The sequence below is a fragment of the Eptesicus fuscus genome, chromosome 4, assembly GCF_027574615.1.
Source record: "Eptesicus fuscus isolate TK198812 chromosome 4, DD_ASM_mEF_20220401, whole genome shotgun sequence".
NCBI classification, from domain to species: Eukaryota; Metazoa; Chordata; class Mammalia; order Chiroptera; family Vespertilionidae; genus Eptesicus; species Eptesicus fuscus.
In genome coordinates this window covers 11,977,425-11,999,457 of record NC_072476.1, presented here as the reverse complement: position 1 = coordinate 11,999,457, position 22,033 = coordinate 11,977,425, and the positions used below count along the sequence as shown (strand labels likewise).

Below are 22,033 nucleotides of genomic sequence, written 5' to 3'. Positions count from 1 at the left end.
AGGCCCACAGAGGATGAAGGCAGAGGGAACATTCTACTACTTTGATGTGGGTACGCTCTCAAAGTGAGAGCAGCCCCACATCACCAACAGGTGGCCCTCAGCACTGGGAGGAAAGGGAGGGGGACTCAGGACACTGGCCAGAGCCTGCAGGATACCTGTGTCTGGTGGCCAAATGCCCTGTCCACAGGAGCCCTGCCCCAACCCCTCCGTCAAATCTGGGCCAAAGACCTCCTAAAGTCTCCCAAGGCCCCTGCTCCTAGCCCTCAGCCCCCCATAGCCTCAGCATGCTGGCACTGGGGGGCTGCAAGGGGGGACGGATAGGAGCCTCTAGTTTTATTTTTTCATGTTTCTTCCAAACACATTCTGCTGATCCCCAAAATGGCAAAAGCCAGGATGCTTAAATGTTAAAGCTCACCAGATGATAATACACTTGATAACAAAAATCAGTAATATTTAGAAACAAATTTGATTAATTTCATGTGATAAATCATGCTTTCAGATTTTATATAAAATGTGTTACACAATACAATATACAGATTATAGAATTGTACACCCAAAACCTGTAATTTTATTAACCAATGTCACCCAATAAGTTCAATAAAAGGTCCTATTTTTTTAAAAAAAAGATTAAATGTGTTAAAATTTAAATGCATGTTAAATTATATTATATTAGAACATTTTAAAAAAGCAGAGGGGGCTGTCAGGCCAGCTGGTTATTTCCCCATCCTTCTCCCCACATGTTAGGGACATCGGCCTGCCTCCCCCAACCAGGGTGTCACTGCTGCCCTGGGCAAAAGCTTTGAGTTCAAGGCCCTTCAGGCACCCACTGATGGTTGGCCCAGGATGTGTGGGGCTCCAGCATGCTGCCACAGCCTCCTCACAGACCTCCAGGCCTGGCCTTGGCAGATGTGACCGTGATGCAGAGAATTTAACTTGCTCTAAATGTCCCCTCATCCCTGCCATCAAATCTAAATCCAAAGGGAAGACACCAACCCAGACGGACTCAACCTGCCAACATGCAGTCCCAGGAACATGTTGGTGCCTCAGTGGAGAGGACTGGGGAGGGGGGGCGGGGGAGGGGGCAGATTGCTCCTCCCACGCCTCATTAGTCTCGGCCTCCTCAGACACCCTCAGCACAGGGTGAGGTGTTAGGGGCACACTTGACATCCCTGGATGGGAGACACCATTGGAGGAGGGAAAGGAGTCACCATCCTTGGCTGGGAACACCAGTAGAACAAGGAGCAATGACTTGCAGAGGGCATCCACAGCACCATCCATCCACCCCGTCACCCAGCCAGTCCTCCCTGTTGACATCTAATCGGCCTCCAAGTCACACAGATTCCTTCCTCCAAAAAAATCATCTTGGATCTATCTCTTCCTTACAGCACCTAACTGTACTATGTCTGGGGTTGGGTGCACATTCCTTCCTCCCACAAAGTCGAGGAAGGACTTCTTGCCAGACACAGAGGCGGGGGGCAGAAGTGGGGGGTAGAGGTTGGCACAAAAGTGAACAAAACCCAAAAGCCTGGCCCTCTCAAGCGTCGGAGTTGTACTCCGACAGCCTGCTGGCTGGGTCGGGGCCTCTACACCCTCACCCCTTCTTCTGCCTTTTCCAGTGCCTCCCAGCCTACGCCGTCCACAGGCAGGGAGGGTGGCTGGGGGGGAGGGGTGAAGCCTCAAGGCGGTATCTTGCATACCCTCCACGTCCCCCCGCACTGCTTAACTGCACCTTCCTAGCCCCGGCCTTCGAGCCGCCACAGGGGCCTCCCTTCGCTTCTCCCAACGAGTCTCCACGCCTTTGTAGAAGATGCTCCCTCTGCCGGCGCGCCCTTCCACTGAGCTGCAGTGTCACCTCCTCAGAGACGCCTTCCCTTTTGCACCCTGTCTTCCACCTCGCCTTTCGTATCCCGTTCGTTCTGGCCGCACTGCCCCGTCTGGTCTCTCGGCCGAGTTCCGCCAGTGCAGAAGCGCAGTCTTCACGGCCAACACGCACACCACGCGTGGTTTCTAACCGCACGAACCCGTCCCGTAACTGCCGGCCCGCTGACCCGCCCATGCCCTGCGGGCCTGCAGGACCTGCAGCCAAAGGCCGCTGCCACCGCCCGGTCCCGCAGGGCGCGAAACAGATCCGAAAGGAGTTTAGCTTCGGGCAACTGCCAGGTCCGCTGCGAGCCCAGATACGGGCACACGGAGAGAGGCGGGGCCGCGTTGGCCAAACCGGCGCCGCCCCTTCAGCTGCCCTAGCGGCTCAGGCCTTCCTGCTCCAACAAGCGGCCAATTTGTCGGCCCCCCGAGGCGCGTAGCCAGCCCAGGGCAGCCCGACACACCCCTCCAGAGGAGGTGACAGAGTAAGGATTCCCAATGCATCTCTCCACAAACCGCCTTGGCCCTTTAACACTCCCAGCGCTCGCGCCCATTGGCGGAGAGGCTCTACGTCATAGCTGCGCGCCGAACGGCGTCTTCCCGCTCCCTAAGCCTGATAACTGAGCGTCGCCGACCTCAGCGGCTGAGGAGAGCGGGACGAAGTCGCGGTGGCGGGAAGATGTAAGTGGGGGAATCCGACCCCATCCGACCTTCGGGGGGGCGCGCCCCGCTATTGGCGGGACGCATCTTGGAGCCGGCGCGCTCCTCGACCCCACGGTGAGGACGGCGGCCTGGCGGTGCAAGCGCGGGGACTAAGAAGAAAGAGTGTGTGGCCCGGGGTGGACGGAGTGGGAGGGTTCGAGGCCGCGGCCCGGAAGTAGTTGGAGCCGCGGCGGGCGGAAGGGCGGCCTCGCTTCGTCCCCTCTGCGGCAGGCCCAGCTAGGCCCACCGGACTCGGAACAACCGCGAGCGTGGCCTCTGCCCTCAGGACCCTCTCGCCGGGCTGGAGATCCAGGCCTGCAACGCCGGGCCCTGCCCTGGAAGCGCTCGCGGTTCGGCGCCTGGACTGGGGAGTTGTGAGTGAACGGGTGCGGCGAGGTCGCGTGCGAAGCCCGTGCCCGGTGGGTGCGGAGTTGCTTTGTGGGATAGATGCCGACTAATCCTCCCTTCGGGGCCATTAACTCAAACATTTACTCCGCGAATGTTTACTGAGCCCCTGTGTGCCATTCTCGGTGCTAGCCCTTGGGGGTACGGCCCCTGAGATCACGGAGCTCAGATTGACGGCTTAACCCAGAAGGGAAGGCTAAAATCAATGGAGGAGATACGTGGCTTTTTCTCTCGTGGTTATTTTGCATGAATTGTGCCTAAAATGTACTTTTAAATGGGGAAGATTTGAGCTGAACGCCATCTGCTCGAGATTTAACTAATTGTTCTCTCCTCTCTCTGACTTGGACGCGCACCTTTTCCGGAGGATGGGGGAGGTCACCAAGTCCTGTGCTGTTAACCCGAACTTGTGTGAGCAAAGAACCTCAACCTTTGCTTTTTAGCGTTCGGCCACACCCAACAAAGAGTTCATTTACTCTGTGGTTCTTAATTTTTAGTGTTTAAGAATAATTGGTGGTGCTTGTTTTCACAAAGTACATTCCAGTAGATCTTTAGAACTGGGGTGGAGTCCAGGAACCTGTACTCTGAGTCAGTGTAGGTAGCCATTGGCCACATAGGGCTATTGAGCGCTTGAAATACAACTATACCAAATGGAGGTGTTTTTAGGCTTAATAGGGGGTGTTAAATGTTTTGCTAATAAGATTTTATACTGATTGTTGAAAAGGTAATACTTGTTAACTTCTACTTTTTGTAATGTGGCTACTAGAAAATTTTAGGGTATGTTTGGAACTCTATTGGACAGTGCTGCTCCTAGTGATCCTAATGGGGGCTGTTCAAGGACCACCTATTAAAAAGCACTTAGGGATATGTCACTTGGGGGACAAGGGTTTATATGGGAAAAGAGCCTCCAAACATGAAGAAACAGCCCTTACTGAGCCTTAACTAGATGCCCAGTCTCTTTCATGAGTTAATTTGATTGATGTCCTTGATAACTATGAGGTATAGGAACTGTAATTGTCACCATAATACTGGTGAGACGTTGAGGCCCAGAAAGGTAACTCAAGCAAGCTGACTCCAGAGTCTTAACCATAATCACTGATTGTCCAAAGACACTAACCTTATCTGGTATTGCCAGCTCGGTGTCTGTAGTATATTAATGTTTTAAAGCAAAACATTAAAGATTTTACAGCCCAAGAAAAGAGGAGCACTCATTTGATTGTTCACGGCCAGGCCCTTTGTTAACCATACCATTATTCACATTTTAGACACCCCCTTCACACACGGAAACAGAATCCCAAAGGGTGTGCTATGTCCATTTTATTTACAGGCTATCGAAAAAGGTGGGACAGAAGTAAAGACTGACATCCTGAGATCTTTGCTTACAACTCAAGCAAACTTTACAAAACCTCACGGGAATTACTGAGGCCGCAGTCCCCAGGAAATAGGGCACATAATGCATTAGCAGTTTGTTCTTGAGTAAAATTTACTAACGACCATTTATTGAGCACGTGGTATCTCGTCCAATTCCAATGTCTATTTCCCATCCCCAAGCATTTTATTTTTTAAAGGATATAAACATACAGCAAGGTTGAAAGAATTGTACAGTGAATACTCACATTACCACCACCTAGATTTTATTAGTCACAACTGCAATATTTGCTTTATCATATGAACTAAAGTTCAGTAGTTACAATGACTTCTCTTTAACGTGTTGTTTCATTGCTTTTAAAATGTTCTTATGGGATAATTTATCTGTGTGTGGGTAGTAAACTTTTTTTTAAACCTCATCTGAGGACATATTTGAGAGAGAGGGAGAAAGAGACATCAATCAGTTGCCTTCTATACATGCCCACCCCAGGATCTAATCCACAACCCAGGTGTGTACCCAGACCAGGAATCAAACTGGCAGCCTTTTGGTATACAGGACAATGCTCAGCCAACTGAGCCACTCTGTTTTGATGCCAGTACCAGTCACTTTTGAAGTGGTTTTTGCTTCCAGTAATATCATATATCCAAAGTACCCTGTAAAGAAATTAGAGCAATAAAACAAGATCTAAACCTATCAGGAGAGCCGCACACATTCATATTCTGCATGCAAATGTGCTGTAGTATTTCTGTGGAATTGTAAAGGGCTTATCGTCAAATTTAGAAGTGAAAAACGGGTACTGTGCCATCTGTAAAATAACAGTGACCAGCATCTCCATCATTTCCTTAAGAAAAGACAAGCTGAGGTGACGATTCCACTGTGTGTCCTGTGAAGATGGGGCCCTCCCTGAGGAAGTGGTCCCCGGGTGTTCCTGGCTTTGTGGACACTCGCTGCTGTGTTCCTTGCCGCCATCTTGTGTGCTCAGCTTTTGGCTGCAAAGTAGATTTGTTGCCTTGTCAATTTGTTCACTCTGTAAATCCTTTTATCTTGTTATTAGGCTGCACTTTGGCGTAAATTGCAATCGATTAGGGATCGTTTCTCTGACTCAAGTTAGAAGTGAGAGTTCAGATAAGTGAGGCCGCCATTGCTGCTTTGAACACCTCAGAAGGGGAGAATGGATTTATCAGGAGTGAAAAAGAAGAGCTTGCTAGGAGTCAAAGAAAATAATAAAAAGTCCAGCACTAGGTAATTCTTCTGTCAGATTTTTCTAGTGCTACTTTGGGGGTGCTTGTTGCTAGGGATTCTGAGAAAGGGGAAGATTGGAAATGTCTTACATTGCACGATGAAAGTGACCTAAGCCACAGATCATTTTTGGTCTATGATGGCCTGGGTCTGTAGCTGCATGGATCCCCTCTTTTGGGTTGTGCTGTTGTTTCTGGGTTCAATCAAAGGGGCATGCAATCTCACACTCTTCTTCACCATCCAGGGCTCCTTCTCCTACGAAACGCAAAGACCGTTCTGATGAGAAGTCCAAGGATCGCTCTAAAGATAAAGGGGCCACCAAGGAGTCAAGTGAGAAGGACCGTGGCCGGGATAAAACTCGAAAGAGGCGCAGCGCTTCCAGTGGTAGCAGCAGCACCAGGTGGGGCTGACAGGATAGTGCTGAGAGGCCTCGCTTCCCTCCTGAAGAGCCCAGAGAGTGCTCTGTCTTTTTTATTATTTATAAAGAAATCACACTCCGGTTGTTAATTGGCTTTCTAATTGTGGCCAACTGGTTTGGGGTTTGCTCTGGTTATGTATAGAAAGTTGGTGTCTGGTTTTTCTTTCCTTGAGATGTTGAGGAATGAGACATCTTGGGGTATATTTTTCTCTAAAGTGCTTTTTATTTGGAGTTGTAATTGTATTGCCCAGGCCCAGAACTTTTTTCTTCCATTGAAAACCAGCCTCATGCCGAAACCGGTTTGGCTCAGTGGATAGAGCGTCGGCCTGCGAACTGAAGGGTCCCGGGTTCGGTTCCGGTCAAGGGCATGTACCTTGGTTGTGGGCACATCCCCAGTGGGGGGTGTGCAGGAGGCGGCTGATCGATGTTTCTAACTCTCTATCTCTCCCTTCTCTGTAAAAAATCAATAAAATATATTTTTAAGAAAAAGAAAACCAGCCTCAGTCAGTCAATCAGCAGTTACCTTTCAAGCTGAATTGATGGCTCTGACTTGCCAGACTCCTTCTTTACCTTTCAGTAGACAGGGCTTCTGTGTCAGTAGGAAGCAGCCCGTTCTTCCTTTTTGTCACCGCACAATGTGACTGCTGTTTCCTGTTCCCACCGAGGGTTTTGGCTTGAGTGTGAGGTGGTAAATGTTCTCCCCGCTGGGGAACGCAGGGCCACTTGGAAAACTGAGAACAGCTATTTACTTTTGGAGCATGGTGCAGGCTTGTGCTGTGAAGAAACGTTGCTCCCACCTGTTGTCTGTAACACCCCCCTCTGCCATCTTACTCCTCAGGTCTCGGTCCAGCTCTACCTCCAGCTCTGGCTCCAGTACTAGCACTGGCTCAAGCAGCGGCTCTAGCTCTTCATCAGCATCAAGCCGCTCAGGAAGTTCCAGCACATCCCGAAGCTCCAGTTCCAGCAGCTCCTCCGGCTCTCCGAGTCCTTCTCGGCGCAGACATGACAACAGGCGGCGGTCCCGCTCCAAGTAAGCTCCCCTCCAACACCATTTCTCACCAGACTTGTGACTTATCTGTAAACGTTTTAAGTTTACAAAGGGGGGACTATAAAGTTCTGTAATTATTCTAAAAGTAGACCCAAAAGGAGTATTTCTAAGACAGGGATAATATGTATGAACTAGTAGGAAAGGCTTCCTTATTTAAAAACACACTAGCAGTTAACATCTCAACAACAACAAAACTTTGACTTGACAGAAATTGTTTTGGTATTTTGTTTTTTCAATCAGATCCAAACCACCCAAAAGAGATGAAAAGGAAAGGAAAAGGCGGAGCCCTTCCCCTAAACCCACCAAAGTACACATTGGTAGGCTCACCAGGAATGTGACCAAGGTGAGGAATCCCAAATCGAGTGGATCGGGGATGGTATCTTTGGATGTAGCCTTTTGGAGGACTTGTGTGATGGATGGTACATGATTCAAATAGTGCACTGATTAATTCATTTTAATGGAGTGTGTGTGTGTGTGAGACTAGATTTACCCCTGGATGCCAAGGTTGTAATTTTTATGTGGTGAATTCTCTTTTGTGTGTGTGTGTGTGTGTGTGTTTGTTTTTATTAATGATTTCAGAGAGGAAGGGAGAGATGGACACATCAATAATGAAAGAGAATCATTGATCTGCTGCCTCCGGCATGCCCCACACTGGGGATCGAGCCCGCTACCTGGGCATGTGCCCTGACCACAAATTGAACCGTGACCTCCTGGTTCATAGGTCAACGCTCAACCACTGAGCCACCGAGGCTGGGCAGTTCTCTTTGACTAACACAAGTGACTGGTGCTTAAGCATTAGTGACACTTCTTTCCCTTTAGGATCACATCATGGAGATATTCTCTACCTATGGGAAAATTAAAATGATTGACATGCCCGTAGAAAGGATGCACCCCCATCTATCTAAAGGCTATGCATACGTGGAGTTTGAGAATCCAGATGAAGCTGAGAAGGCGCTGAAGCACATGGATGGAGGTGGGTGTGGGTGGCCCTACCAGCGCTCCTGGACTCCCTTCTCTGTCTCCTACCCAACACCGGCAACCCACCACATATAGGGACCTTTAGAACCAATTTCCAACCTGGCTACACATCAAAATCTCCCTGGAGCTCTTTCAGGATTTTAATTCCTATTCAGTGGGTGTGGTTTTACCAAAAACATGTTTATGGAAAATTATTTAAAAAAATTAGCAGACATGAATATATTAGCATTTTTAGAATTTTTCTTAAGATTGAATGGTGTGAGTTTTGTATGGGTGTTTTTTGTTTTGTTTTTATACAAAGAATAGATTATGGATATAATGGAGCCATTTGACTTTTGTATGGGAACGTTTCCTTTAATCCTCTGAGAGTCATTTTTCTATTTTGGTAACATTTCAGCATTTTTAGGATTTTTTAAATTTTCTGAATTCACAAATTTAACCCATTTTCTAAAAGCTTGTATTTTAACTGTTTATGATATTTGCAGCCATTTGTCATTGAGCAGGATGATCTTAATGTTTAAACATTGTGAATAGTTTCAGATGGCCAGTTTTCATTTTGTCTCTGCCCCAGCTCACTGACTCTGTTTTAATTTATTTAAATCCCTTTGAACTGTTTTAGGAAGTAGTTTAGTTCAGAATAAACTACAGTCCATCACTTTGCATGCATCAGCTTTTGGCTTTGTGAGTTACACCTTCGTATTAGAGGTTGTCAGTCATGTTTGACAGTCTGTGCACTTGCTAAAAATTCAAGAGACTTGGACACATGCAAGGTGTACCTGATTTATAAACATTCCACATTTTCTTTTAAGATTCTGGTGGACTTTTGTGTTTTCCCATATTGTGCTATGCACCATTGAATGGAACAAGTTTGTCTCTAGAAGGAAAGTGAAAGGCTTGGCCTTTACTGGCAGCTGGCCAGAAGGTGTATTTGCCTCTGTCATTTTATCATCAGTGCCATGAATTCCGTAACGGGTTGGCTTTGATAGTGCCAGGGCCAGCTTAAGCTGCAAATACTTAAGCCTTTTGAGTCTCTTCTGAACACAGTTCCTCGTGCCTCAGTTATCCCCTCCATGCCTTTGAAATTTCCTTAAAGGTTGGAGCTGAGAAGATAAAAGAGACCTCTACCCCGTGGGGTGACACACAGGAGCTGTGCTTGGTTCCCTGGGCAGTTCCTAGACTGAGGTTGCAGTGTATGCTTCCCTGGGGTTCCTGGGTCTGCGGCTCGGTGTCCTTTGGTCTTCCACTGAATCCCTGCAGGCTCCTCTGGCCTCCTTCCTAAGCTGCCTCCCTGTGAGCACTTTTCCAGACTCTTAGGGCAGACTTGGCATCTCCTGACCCTCATTTCATTTTGTCTCCTCACCCCTGAGGTGTTCTTCCTCCTGAGCCCTACTTCTCAGGTAATTCACTCAAAACCTGGTTCTGGTGATTTTACGTCCAGTTATCCCTTGTGTTCTTAGTTTCACCCTATCTCAGTTCTTGTGAAACCCCCTCGGGGGTCTCCCTTCTCTTGCCTATCCCCTTCCCATTGTTCTTGAGAAGGAAGCTCAAGCGCTAACCTCATGGTCCAGCTCAGGGCCGGCACACTCTTCCAGCATGTTCTTTAGATGTTGACCCTGGGAGGCCATCACAGTGCATCAAGATTGAGTCCCCAGTGATGTTCTATGCCCACTTACAGTTTTCTTAATGAGACCTTCAGTGATAGTAATTGTGCGGTTATTTCTGTGAGGAGTTGAGTTTGTCCTTATTCCCAGGGCCCATTTGTCTTGCTTTCCATGGTGTGCCTACATCTGACATGATTAGGGGCATGTTAGATCTTTTGTGACTTGATCCTTTTTTCAACAGGACAAATTGATGGCCAGGAAATCACCGCCACTGCTGTGCTGGCCCCCTGGCCTAGGCCACCCCCCAGGCGATTCAGCCCTCCCAGGAGAATGCTACCACCACCTCCCATGTGGCGTCGGTCACCCCCACGAATGAGGAGAAGGTGAGTCCGTTTGGGGTTTCACAGAAGACTGGGGCCAGTTTGGGTTTGTTTTATTTACACCACAATGCGACAGTAATGACTTTGGGATTTTATTCAGCCCCACATGGACTCATGCACGAGTGCACACACACCATGATGCGCCTTCAAAGCTCATGTTCATTACAGCAGGGGAAAGGGAAAGTGACCACCAGAAGGTGTGGCCCTTGCAGATTGCACCAAAACTCCAGAACATTTTTCCTTTGCAAGCTATCCTGACTCGGAGTGTTGAACCAGGAAACTGTACAGAATTGTTCCAAAAAGAAGCCAGCGTCCAAGATGCAGAGCTGCTTCCATGGCGTGTGCTTCAGTGTCTGATGTTCTTCCTCTTCCCACAGGTCACGCTCCCCGCGACGCAGGTCCCCCGTGCGTCGGCGATCACGCTCCCCCGGCCGCCGCCGCCACAGGAGCCGCTCCAGCTCCAATTCCTCCCGATAAGCAAGCCCCGAAGCTCTGCCCCGAAACTTATATCCCATCCAACTCCGTTCTGTCACTTTTCTAGCTGAAGGACAGTCAGTAGGAAACAAATCCTCACTCAGGGGCAGGCTTCCAAAGGAGCATTGAGACGTTTCCTCTGAAGGCCAGGTTTGGCTGCAGAAGTGTTGTTGATTTGGGGTTGTGCCTATGAAGATGCTCTCCAGTTTCATAGCTAGAAAGTTCCCACGTTTCCAGTCTCTGAGAGTCAGTTTAGTGGCAGAGCCAGCAGGGACAGAGCAGGGTTCCAGGCGGCAGTGCCGCCCCGCCTGGGAGCACATGTTTCCATTCCATAGATGACCTAGGGCCTGTCTAGCAGCCTGCGGATCCTTCAGGAAAGGGCATGCTTTTGTGCAGCTGCTGTTCCTATTAACCTGGCTGTGCTCCCCTGCTTGACTTCTGACCTCTAGAGAAACATCCCATGTTAGTTGCTGTAAATGGTTCTGTTTTCATATGTACTCATATGGCACATCTCCTTTTTCTCTGAAATTGGTGAGCAAATTGAGAGCTCTGCAAGGTCATCACAGACCTTCTCCCCCTTCGTGGTGGTTTTTGGGGTTACCTTGACAACGTGTACATTGCTTTTTCGGCTATTATTGTACAGTCAGTACTATGAATTTTCTGTTTTTAATTTTTTTTGTAACTTTGTAGCATTTTAGATAATGTGTTTATACTTTGTTGTGTAGAGTAAAAGAATTGTGTTGAATAAATCTAGGATTCGAATGCAGATTGAGTGCTGGGTTCACTGCTTTCTTCCTGTCTCTTGGCCCCAAAGATAGCTAGATTGTGAGGGACATGTGGCTGCCTAAGATCTTAATTGGTTTCGTTTTCAAAGTCACACCTCCAAAATCAAACGAGAACACTGGTCAGTTGGGTTGCTCCTGCACATAGACATATATGAGGAAGATGTTTTATCACCTTTATATTCCCAGGAACTTCTAGTTCTGCCTCACTGGAAACATGGATCTCATTTGCTGCTGCTATATTTGATACTGGAAAAAACTATTTTTCCTCATCATAAATTGGTTTGTTCCAAGAGGAAAACTTTGAAACACTTAAGGTGTTAAAGAACAAAAGTTCAAATTATCCAACATTGCACTTGACCCTTACTGTGCCCACTGTGCAAACTGAATGGTCAGTACAAGACCATGTCCTGCCAGGCGGTATAAAGGCTTGCTCCCCTGCCTCTCAGGTCATCTTTGTTTATTGGGTATCTTTTCAGTGTTTCTCCATGTGGGATCAAGCAAATGAAAACCACTATTTCTTGCGGAGGAGGTAGCAACTGTCCTGCCATTAGTGTCGGTTGCAGTCTGCAGCAAGTGTGCTGGGGGAAGGCAGATATTCTATATTCCCTTCTTAATCACCAGGCTATGCTGATTCCCATGCCTAAGCTACTATCCTCAATGTTTTTCCCACCCCAGGCAGGAGGCAGAGCTCACACTTGAGGCAGCACCTGGCTCCCATCTGTTTCCTAAGTCCCTCTTACCCTTAAACTGACAACCTCTCCTTGACCTCTGTGAGTTATGTGCAGTCACTCCCAGTTTCAACACTCCTGCTTTGGTAACTTGATCTTTGCCAGGTTGGGAAGCCTGCCAGCCTCCCATGGGCAAAGCTGTAGGTGGAGGGGGGCGGGGGTGCGGGTCTGTTCTGTGGGATTTATGGGAAAGGTTAGTCTAGGACCGGCGGCCCACGCCAGTTCCTGCAACCCCACAGCCGAGTCCCGCTCAGTGAAGCCCATTGCACCTGGTAAGCCACGCAGGGCGGGACTGCTCCGGCCTCCAAGGGGAGCGGCTCGAGGCCTGGACCAGGAAGCTTTGCACCCTGGGTGACGGGGGCGGGGCGGGCTGGAGCCGCGGCTGCGGTGCAGTGGACCTTGGCGGGCGAGCGGAGGTAATTGGGGGGGAGGGGGCGTGGCCTTCCCGCCACGGACAGAGGCCACACCCCTGCGCCGCGGCCCGGCCGCTTCCAGTCAAGATGGCGCTGGCGACGGGGATGCGCGTCCCGGCGCGCGCCCTGCTCCGCGCGTGTGCGTGACCTCCGGCGGGTGGGCTGGGGCCGGGGGTGGCGGGCTGGGGCCGGGGTGGCGGGCGAGCTAACAGGCCTCGCGCTGCCGTTCACAGGGACCTGGCTCCCGGGCGCGGCCCTCGGGCGGACGGAGCCGGCGGCAGGCGGTGGCGGTGGCGTCGGCGTGCGACGTTTCGGGAATCAGCGGGTGCTGGTGGAGCCGGACCCGGCCGCAGGTAAGCGTGCCCCGCGCCCTGAGCTCTAAGCCGGGCCTTCCGCACGCCCGCCTCGCCTGCTCCGTGCGTCGGCCCACGGAGTCAGGTTCGGCACCACGCCGATGCCTGGCCGGCCAGAGCCTCCCAACGAGCTGAGCTGGTTCCCTGCCATTGCCCGCTGCCACGGGGTGAGCAAGGCGAGATTGAAGAATGCCTTGCAGTGCTGACAGAGCAGGCTCCATAATGCAGTTTGTCCTATTATTCTCCTCCAGGGTTTGGGGTCTGTGCCCCTTTAAGCTATTAAACTGGAAATTGAAAATAATTGGAAGTATTTTTGGAATAAAATATTTTAATTTGTCTTAATACTTTCACGTGGCACAGAACCCAGCAGATATTGCACTAATTAAAGACAGGATCCACAAGTGTAATCACTCCTAATACCGCCACCGCTCTCCAAGGAGGATAGAACAGGTAGAAAAGGCACTTTTGGAAGAGAAACCTGGGCACTCCAGAGCTGGGTGCGGAGAAGGCTTGAGGTCAGAGATGGGCACAGTTTGGGGTTTTAGGACATGCTGTGCCATGACCTCCCAGCTGTAAGGCCTTAGCCATATGAAAAGTGCAACAACACATTTTAAACTTTTGGAATGGATGGTGGTAATGGCTGCACAACATTGTGAATACATACTTAACACCACTGGATTGTACACTTGAAAAATGGTTTAAATGGTAAATTTTATGTTGTATTTAAAAAGTATTGTTGAGGTAATTTTTTACCAAAGTGTTCCCACCCCACCACAGAACTCACTAGCTTTGTTGGCTTGTTAGAAAGTCAAGTTTGGGGTCTTAAAGCCAGAGCTGGTTTTGTCCTCACTGCGAGGCCCAGTGAGCTTTCAGAAATCTTGAGGCCTGGATGAAGTAATGCAGTAAAAGTGCTTTTAAATTTTTTTATTTAAGTGCTGCTACTGAAACTGATCTTAGATTCGTTTGCAGTATTTATTTTAATCATCACCCTGTGCCAGGGGTGTTGTTACTTATCTCTGGTTCATCCAGGTTCATCCAAATTTCTCTTTGTTAACTCATGTTCACCTTTGGCCTCTTTACCTTTCCCCCAGTGCCCTGAATTCTGCCCCACGAGGCTCCACAAAAATCCAGGGTCACCTTCAGAAACTTCCTTCTGAACCAAGTTTGGGTAACTCACTTCTGGAAGTTTTGGTTGCTTCTTATATGTAATAATTACCTCTTCCTCCTAAATTAGAGGCCTCAAAAGATTCTTTAGGACTTAGTTCTTACTCTTGCAGAATGGTATGTGTTGACGGTCCAGAGATTTCCAAGGCCCTGGCCAGGGAAGTGCACCAAATGAACGGGGCCATATCGGAAGTCCTTGGGGGCTGCCCTTGCTCAGGCAGTGAGAACAGATGGCCCCGCGGCCCAGGCTAGCAGCTGCACTGTCCACAAGGGCGGGCCCTGTCCCTCCTGCTTTTCCTGCTGCTGGCATTATGAATGAATGAAGAGCATCTGACACCCCTCCTCCCGCTATTTTTTGCCTCTACCCTTAGATAAGCATAAACAAAAGAAGGGGGGAGGTCCCTCCATGTTATTTTTTGAGATAACATGGAGGACCTGGAGATTATGCTAAGCTAAGTAAGTCCGGCAGAGAAAGACAAATATCACATGGTCTCATTTATATGTGGAATCTAATTAACAGAGTAAACTGACAAACAAAATAGATCCAGAGACATGGACACATGCGACAGACTGATGATTCTCAGAGGGAAGTGGTGAGGAGGCAGGAAGAGAAAAACGGAAGAACTTATATGTGTATATGCATGACCCATGGACACAGAGAGTAGGTGTGGTGAAGGCCTGGGGAGGGGGCCAATGGGGGGGAAAGGGGGACAGCTAGAGTACTTTCAACAATAAAGACAAGTTTAAAAATAAAATAAGCGAGAACCAGAGTACCTCCCTGGATTCCTCCTTGCACATCTACTTCTCAGGGTTGACTCACTCACTCCTCCAGAAACTAAGGCTATTTCCTACTCCCACGAAGACAGTGGACTTGTGTGGAAGGAAAATTTGTACGTGAATGTTCACAGAAGCATTATTCGCAATAGACAAGAGGTGGAACCAACCCAAGTGTTCATCAGCACGTGAAGGGATAGACAAAACGCAATGTACAACGGGGCATTATTTGACCTAAAAAAGGAGTAAGGCTTCCCTGACCTGTGGCTCAGTTGGAGCATTGTCCCATGCACCGAAGGGTCGTGAGTTCGATTCCCAGTCAGGGCACATACCCAGGTTGTGGGTTTGATCCCTGGTTGGGGTGCATACAGGAGGCAACCAATTGATGTTTCTCCCTCTCCTCTCTGTTAAAAAAAAAAGGAATGAGGCACTGATACATGTTACAACATAGGTGAACCTTTAAAAACATGTTAAGTGAAAAGAAGCCAGACACAAAAGGTCACATAGGGTTCCATTTATATGAAATGTCCACAGTAGGCAAAATCATAGCAACAGAAAATAGATCAGTGGTGGCAAGGGCTAGCACAGGAGGAATGGTGACTGCCCTGCCCATCGGTGCAGCATTTCCTTTTAGGTGATGGAAATGTTCTGGAACTCCATGATGATTGTACAACAGTGAATCTCCTTAACACGTTACGCGCCCAGCCTGGTTTGTCTTCCAGACGGAAAGTATAGTGTCCGTCACCGGGGACTGAGAGGGCGCTTAATGTGTTAATGGACCTGAATTGTTCACTTTTATTTATTTTTACTTTTTTAATATATTTTTATTTATTTCAGAGAGGAAGGAAGAGGGAGAGAGAGAGATAGAAACATCAGTGACAAGAGAGAACCATTGATCAGCTGCCTCCTGCACGCCCCCCACTGGGGATCGAGCCCGCAACCCAGGCATGTGCCCCCGACTGGAATTGAACCTGGGACCCTTCAGTCCACAGGCCGATGCTCTATCCACTGAGCCAAACCGGCTAGGCTGAATTGTTCACTTTTAAAGGGTTAATTTATGTTATGCAAATATCACCTCACTTTTTAAAAGCCATTTAACTTCCCATGGCCAGGTTGTGGGTGCAGGGTAACTAGGGGCACTTTTCCAATGCTGGGCATGAGCTTTCTCCCCATTTTCACACTAGGGATTGCTGTGATGAAGTTCAAGAACCCTCCGGTGAACAGCCTCAGCCTAGAGTTGCTGACAGAGTTCGTCATCAGTCTGGAGAAACTGGAGAATGACAAGACCTTCCGAGGCGTCATCTTAACTTCGGTGGGTGCTTGTCGGTGCCCTGTGTCCGGGGTTCCCTGATCAAAGTGTGAACCTGTTACCAGATCAGAGTCCAGACTCGGAGGCCATCTGTATGTCACAGTGTGGAATAACTAGGCAGCCTTGGATGCAGATGCTCACAAGAGATTTCTGGGGATCGTGGTCCGAGGCAGGTGACATTTTTGCAGGCACAATCCTGAGCCCACGTTGATTCATGAAGTCTAGACCTGTGCAAACTGGGCAGTGGATTCCTGGGGTGCCCTCCCTGCGTGGTCCTCAGAACCTGGGCTGGTTTTAACACCCAGACCCGCAGGACTTGGCATCTCATGTGTTCCTACCCTCCTCCAGTGGGCGTCAGGCTTACCTGCTCTGCCAGGCACCAGAGGTGCCAAGAGAGAACACAGATAAGACCACGCCAGGGAGGTGAAGTGTGGATCCAACTTACAGGCCATTTGTTGGGTCAGGAAGAGTATTAGGGTCACCTTTCAATTTAGGAGCCACAGGCAGCATGAGGTCCCCCAAAGCTAAGTGCCGCCATATTAGAGACCTGCCCTCAGTAGTAAAGGTGCCCCAGCCTCTTTCAGCCAAGATCTGCAGCACCCACTGTAGGGGTACATCTGCTTCCTATCCCTCAGGCCGTCCCAGGGTAGCCTGGCTGCCTCTGCCCTGGGGGAACCAGCACTGTGCCAGCGACAAGGACCAGCAAGGGACTCCCAGGAACTGGGTGTGATGTGTATACCTGGTGGATACTGTGAAGCTGGGGTTTGCAGAACAAAGCGTGGCCCCATGCCTTGGAAGAGAGATTATCCCATGTTTCTCCGAAGGTGGGACTGATACTTGGGGTGTAGATTGTTGAGGGCCTGGTGACCGAATCCCAGGGAACTTTTTGACAGTCGCAGCAGAACTTTCTGGAGATGCTAAAATTGCCTGGGAACTTTTCACCCTGGGTAATTTCTGAAACTACTCCACTTAAGATGTCATATCATAGCATGACATTTTCTTTATTGTGCTCTAACATGAGGGAACTGTGTGTCACCAAATGTAGGACCTTCAGAAAGGAAGAGGAGGAAACCATCACTGCACAAGGCCCCAGCCTCTGTGCTTGTGGACACTGGGTGCTACTCAGTGAAGGTCCCTGCTGTCTCCAGGCCTCCAAGTCACACAGCCCTGAAGGAGGGAGCCAGGGTTTGTCCCTCCACGGCCCATTTCCTCCCCACGACAGCGTGATTGCCCCCCAAATGTATCTCTGTATTGTGTTCTGTATTGAGTGCCTACTGTGCATGTAGTAGCACAGGCCTGCACAGTGGTTCCTCAGCAGATGAGTGTGGAATGATGTCACTAGTGTCATGTGAACACCATCACAAAGCACACAAATGGGCTGGTTTAAAACAACAGAAATGTACTCTCAGTTCTGGAGGCCACAAGGTCAAAGTCAAGGCATTGGCAGGGCTGACTCCTACAAGCCCTAGGAGAGAACCTCCTTGGCCTCCTCCAGCTCTGGGGGCTCCTGGTGTTCTCTACTTGTCTCCACCAGCAGCCTCCTCCATCTTCACAAATGCCCGCCCTGTGTCCGCATTTCCCTCTCCTTAGAAGGGTACCAGGCACAGGATTTAGACCCCCCCCACACCCACACACACACACACACTGCAGTATGACCTCATTTTGATCACATCTGCAAAGACCCTATTTCTGAATAAGGTCATGTTCACAGATCTGGGGGTGAGGAGCTGACCTTGTCCTTTTCGGGGATGCAAATTGGCCCACTGTCGATGCGTTGCTAAATCACAGAAACAGGCCATCCCACACCCCTTCTAGTTTATCTAACAGAGACTATCCCAGTTAGGATCATGTGGTTTATTCTCTCACATCCGAAATATAATGCTTTGCCTTTGATTTCCTGAATATGGGCAAATGCTGTTATCCTGCCCCACATCTGTGCTGATAAAATGTTTTGGATTTTGTGGGTGGAGGGGACCAGGGGATTTTGGTGGGAAAAGGATAAGGAAAAAGGCAGAAGCTAAATGTCCTCTTGCCATGTCCTTTAAGCAAGAGCAACTCTGTCTCTGCTGCCATCCCTTTCCCAGCCAAGGGCTGCCTGGCTTCCGGGTCGCTATGTCTGGCCCATGAGGAACAGTGGACTTGGTGTAATGATTGCCCATCTTTCTCTGTTGGTCTTTTTAAGTTACAGGAGTAGGACACAGCCCATGGAAACAAGAGGTCAGCCTCCTGAGTATTTTGCCTGCTCTTCACAGACAATGGGTGGTTGTCATTCTCATAAGCGGTGTGGTACCCATAGTCAGTTCTAGTTGGCACCAGCCTCAGGCATGCCATCCCCAGCCCTGGGAGTGTGGGAGCATCTCCTTTGCTCAGGTGCTGTGCCCACATGGGAGCCCCAGGGGTGGGTGTTCCCAAGTGAAGGCTGCTGAGCCATCCCTCCCTGTCTGTGTTCTTGGCCACCAGTCCTGTGAACACACAGAACGTGGTGCCCACAGCTGGAAAGGGCCATCGTGCTGGCAGCCCTTTATTTCAGTCTGTCACTTCTCTTGTGCGTTTGCTCCCCCTCCCTTCCTTGGCAGCTGTTTCAGGACCTCAGGCATCCATACAGGACACATGTCATTCCCCAGGCTTCTGTCTTGCTGTGACAGCCCAGGGCAGAGGTCTGGCTTCTTGACTGGTCACTGCCCCTCTCCTGCCCAGACAGCAGCATCTTCCTGTCTGCAGCAGTCGGCAGCTTGCTGGACCTTTGGGGGTACATCCGCATGTGCCCCCAGCAGACGGTCAGAAGTCCTCCCCGTGCCTCTTAGGTTTCTGCCTGGGATACCACATGGGTTTGCACAGAGCCTGGGGTAATGCCTGACCCTGCCTGCCTGTTCTGCCTTTTCCAGTTTGAATTGGGAAAGGGAAGAACTTCCCAGGACAGAGAAGGGACTGAGCCTGAGGGAAGTTGAGGCCGAGTCCCAGAGCCCAGCTTTGGGCTCCTTGGGACAGTGTCCTGCCTCATCCTGAGCAAGACCTCAGCCCTGCTGCCCCGGAACACGTGCGGGCTCCCCCTGCTCTGGGAGCATATTGCCCTGGGAGGGGGACTCTGAATGGGCCCCGGCTCCTCCCTCACCCAGGACAGCCCCGGGGTCTTCTCAGCTGGCCTGGACCTGAGGGAAATGTGCGGGAGGAACCCAGCGCACTATGCTGAGTACTGGAAGGCTGTGCAGGAGCTGTGGTTGCGGCTCTACCTGTCCAATCTGGTGCTGATTTCCGCCATCAATGTGAGTGTTTCCACTCTCCACTGGCCTTGCTGACTCCCTGGAGGCTGGGGGCGGGGGGAGGGGGGAGTGCAGATGTGGCCCTGCCCTCGGGAAGCCCTCAGAGGGGAAGGGTGCCTTGGGGAGAGATGGGCACAGGTAAGCATGCCATTACAGATCACTGTGACATGGTGACAAACAAGGTAGGGGCCACAGGGGTCAACTCACTGGGGTGGGGGCAGGGCCCAGGATCCAAGGGCTATATGGAGAGCAAGTGGGGAATTGGATCCACATTTTGAAAACATCACTTTGGCCTGACCTGGGGAAGGCAGGGACAGACCGCTAAGGTAAGGTGCTGAAGCTAATGCTCCAGAACTAGTGCCCTGAAGAGATGTGGTGACAACCCAAGTAAGGTGCAAGGAGAGCCTGAGCTGGTGGAGGGAGGGGTGGCAGGGTTAGGTCAGTGTGAGAGCTCACACACACTAGCGGGCATTCCTCGGGACCCCGGCTCTCTGAAATACTATTGGGACCAGCAGTAGCAGCACCCAGAGCCCAGTGGTCTTGCTTCCCCTGCAGGGAGCCTGCCCTGCTGGAGGCTGCCTGATCTCCCTTACCTGTGACTACCGGGTCCTGGCTGACAATCCCAGATATGCCATTGGGCTGAATGAGACCCTGCTGGGCATCGTCGCCCCTTTCTGGTAAGGCCAGGAACTGCACCCATTTTCCACTTGGCCCAGGGATGAACCAACCCACCTGGGAGCCCCCAGCCCCAGGTGAGTGGGTGTCTGCATTCCAGGTTCAAAGATACCCTTGTGAACACCATTGGGCACCGTGCCGCAGAGCGTGCTCTGCAGCTGGGCTTGCTCTTCCCGCCAGCAGAGGCCCTCCAGGTCGGCATAGTGGACAAGGTGGTGCCTGAGGACCAGGTGCAGAGCACAGTGCTCTCAGTGATGGCCCAGTGGTTGGCCATTCCAGGTGAGGAGCACAGGGATGGGCAGCCACTGTGGGTACTGGTGAGCAAGCAAAGCCTCCTTCCCTCCTCTTTCCCCTCCTCCCCCTTCCCCTTCCCTCCCTAGCCTGATACTCCTGGTGAGACCAGAAAGTTCTCATGTGAAAGTACACTGTGCAAGTCAAGAACATGCAGACTGGCTTAGTGCCCTGGGGTTACTGTAACAAATGATCACAGAGTGGACACCAGAAGTCCAAAATCAAGTTGTAAATGGGGCCACGATCACTCCAGATATTCTAGGGGAGGCTCCTTTCTTCCTCTCAGTTCCTGGTGGCTCCAGACATTCCTTGGTTTGTGGCCTCATCACTCCAATCTTTGATTCCATCTTCACATGATCTCCTTTATCCCAAATCTCCCTTTTCTTTCTTTAGAAGGACCTCATCTTAATTGCATCTGCAAAGACCCTTTTCCAAATAAGGCCACATGCATTGGTTCTAGAAGGGTGGTTAGGACTTATATCCTGTATATCTTATTTATAGAAATAGGGCTGGTTATGTACTATATAAAAGTAGTACTATATAAAAATATAAAAACCATTCTCAGCTCAGACATAGCATGACCGAATATTGTGCAGCTGTTACTTAGGATATTGAGTGACTTGGAAAATATTCTTTTTTTAAAATATATTTTATTGATTTTTTACAGAGAGGAAGGGAGAGGGAGAGAGAGTTAGAAACATTGATGAGAGAGAAACATCGATCAGCTGCCTCCTGCACACCCCCTACCTGGGGATGTGCCCGCAACCAAGGTACATGCCCTTGACCGGAATCGAACCTGGGACCCTTGAGTCCGCAGGCTGACGCTCTATCCATTGAGCCACACTGGTTAGGGCAGAAAATATTCTTGATAAGTCCTGGCAGGTGTAACTTAGTTGGTTGGGCTTCATCCCATGCATTAAGTTTGCTGGTTTGATTCCCGGTTAGGGTACCTGCCCAGGTTGCCTGCTAGATCCCCCGTTGGGGGCATGCATGAGGCAGTCTCACATTGATGTTTCTCTTTTCCCTCTCTAAAAATAAAAACATGGAAATCAAAAATATTTAATAAAAGGAAGATATCCTCAATAATATAGTTGAGTGAAAATAAATAGGCTAAAAATACAAATTATTTTTTTATTGATTTCAGAGACAGGAAGGGAGAGGGAGAGAGTCATGGAAACATCAATGATGATAAAGAATCACTGATAGGCTCTCCTGCACAAACCCTACTGGGGATTGAGCCCGAAACTGGGGCATGTACTGTGACCTGGTTTGTGGATTGAAGCTTAACCACTGAGCAACACTGGTTGGGCTAAAAAGGCAGTTTTTACAGTAACATCTTATATGTTTTTAAAAGGTGACAGTGGGTAGTGGGAACATAGGTGATTTCATTATCTTTTGCTTATGTTTAACTTCTAAGTGTTCTACCACAGTTTGTGTTGGAACTCTCTCAGGGAGGTTGGGAATTATTTTTCACTCATAGACTCTGTTATCTTTAGATCACGCGCGACAGCTGACCAAGAACATGATGCGAAAGCCCACAGTAGACCGCTTGGTGAAAGAGCGTGATGCTGACATCAAGAACTTTGTCAGTTTTATCTCCAGAGACGCCATTCAGAAGTCCTTGCAGATTTACTTAGAAAAGCTCAAACAAAAGAAAGGCTAACGGCTGGGCTGCCCACACAGGTTTTAGGCTTATGCACCCTTCCAGGGGCACTCTGGTCCCCAGGGGTTTTAAACAAGGTCTTTTCCTATCTAAAAATCCTTTCAGCTCTTTGTTTTGCTGATCTTCCCAGAAGATCCTGTTCCT

The 22,033-nt window shown here is 49.7% G+C and overlaps 2 protein-coding genes across 10 annotated transcripts; both read left to right on the top strand.

Annotated features, from left to right (window-relative positions):
* The first annotated feature begins 2,424 nt into the window (after nucleotides 1-2,424).
* On the top strand, nucleotides 2,425-11,240 carry RNPS1 (RNA binding protein with serine rich domain 1). 9 transcript variants are annotated; one of them, XM_054714624.1, is made up of 9 exons: nucleotides 2,463-2,544; nucleotides 2,852-2,939; nucleotides 5,423-5,578; nucleotides 5,820-5,975; nucleotides 6,832-7,023; nucleotides 7,282-7,384; nucleotides 7,861-8,014; nucleotides 9,862-10,003; nucleotides 10,378-11,240. In XM_054714624.1, exons 3-9 carry the CDS (start codon nucleotides 5,508-5,510, stop codon nucleotides 10,475-10,477), a joined length of 918 nt encoding a protein of 305 aa, XP_054570599.1. In that variant the 5' UTR covers nucleotides 2,463-2,544; nucleotides 2,852-2,939; nucleotides 5,423-5,507; the 3' UTR covers nucleotides 10,478-11,240. The 9 variants fall into 9 exon arrangements, with proteins under 9 accessions (XP_008144643.1, XP_054570599.1, XP_054570596.1 ...); XM_054714621.1 differs by having other exon boundaries at nucleotides 5,391-5,578; XM_054714625.1 differs by lacking the exon at nucleotides 2,852-2,939.
* Nucleotides 11,241-12,449: 1,209 nt separating this feature from the next.
* ECI1 (enoyl-CoA delta isomerase 1) lies at nucleotides 12,450-21,987 on the top strand. Its single transcript, XM_008146419.3, has 7 exons — nucleotides 12,450-12,539; nucleotides 12,634-12,753; nucleotides 15,876-16,003; nucleotides 19,117-19,263; nucleotides 19,816-19,937; nucleotides 20,036-20,214; nucleotides 21,723-21,987. The coding sequence occupies exons 1-7, from the start codon at nucleotides 12,488-12,490 to the stop codon at nucleotides 21,887-21,889; spliced, it is 915 nt and encodes a 304-aa protein (XP_008144641.2). The 5' UTR covers nucleotides 12,450-12,487; the 3' UTR covers nucleotides 21,890-21,987.
* Nucleotides 21,988-22,033: the final 46 nt, after the last annotated feature.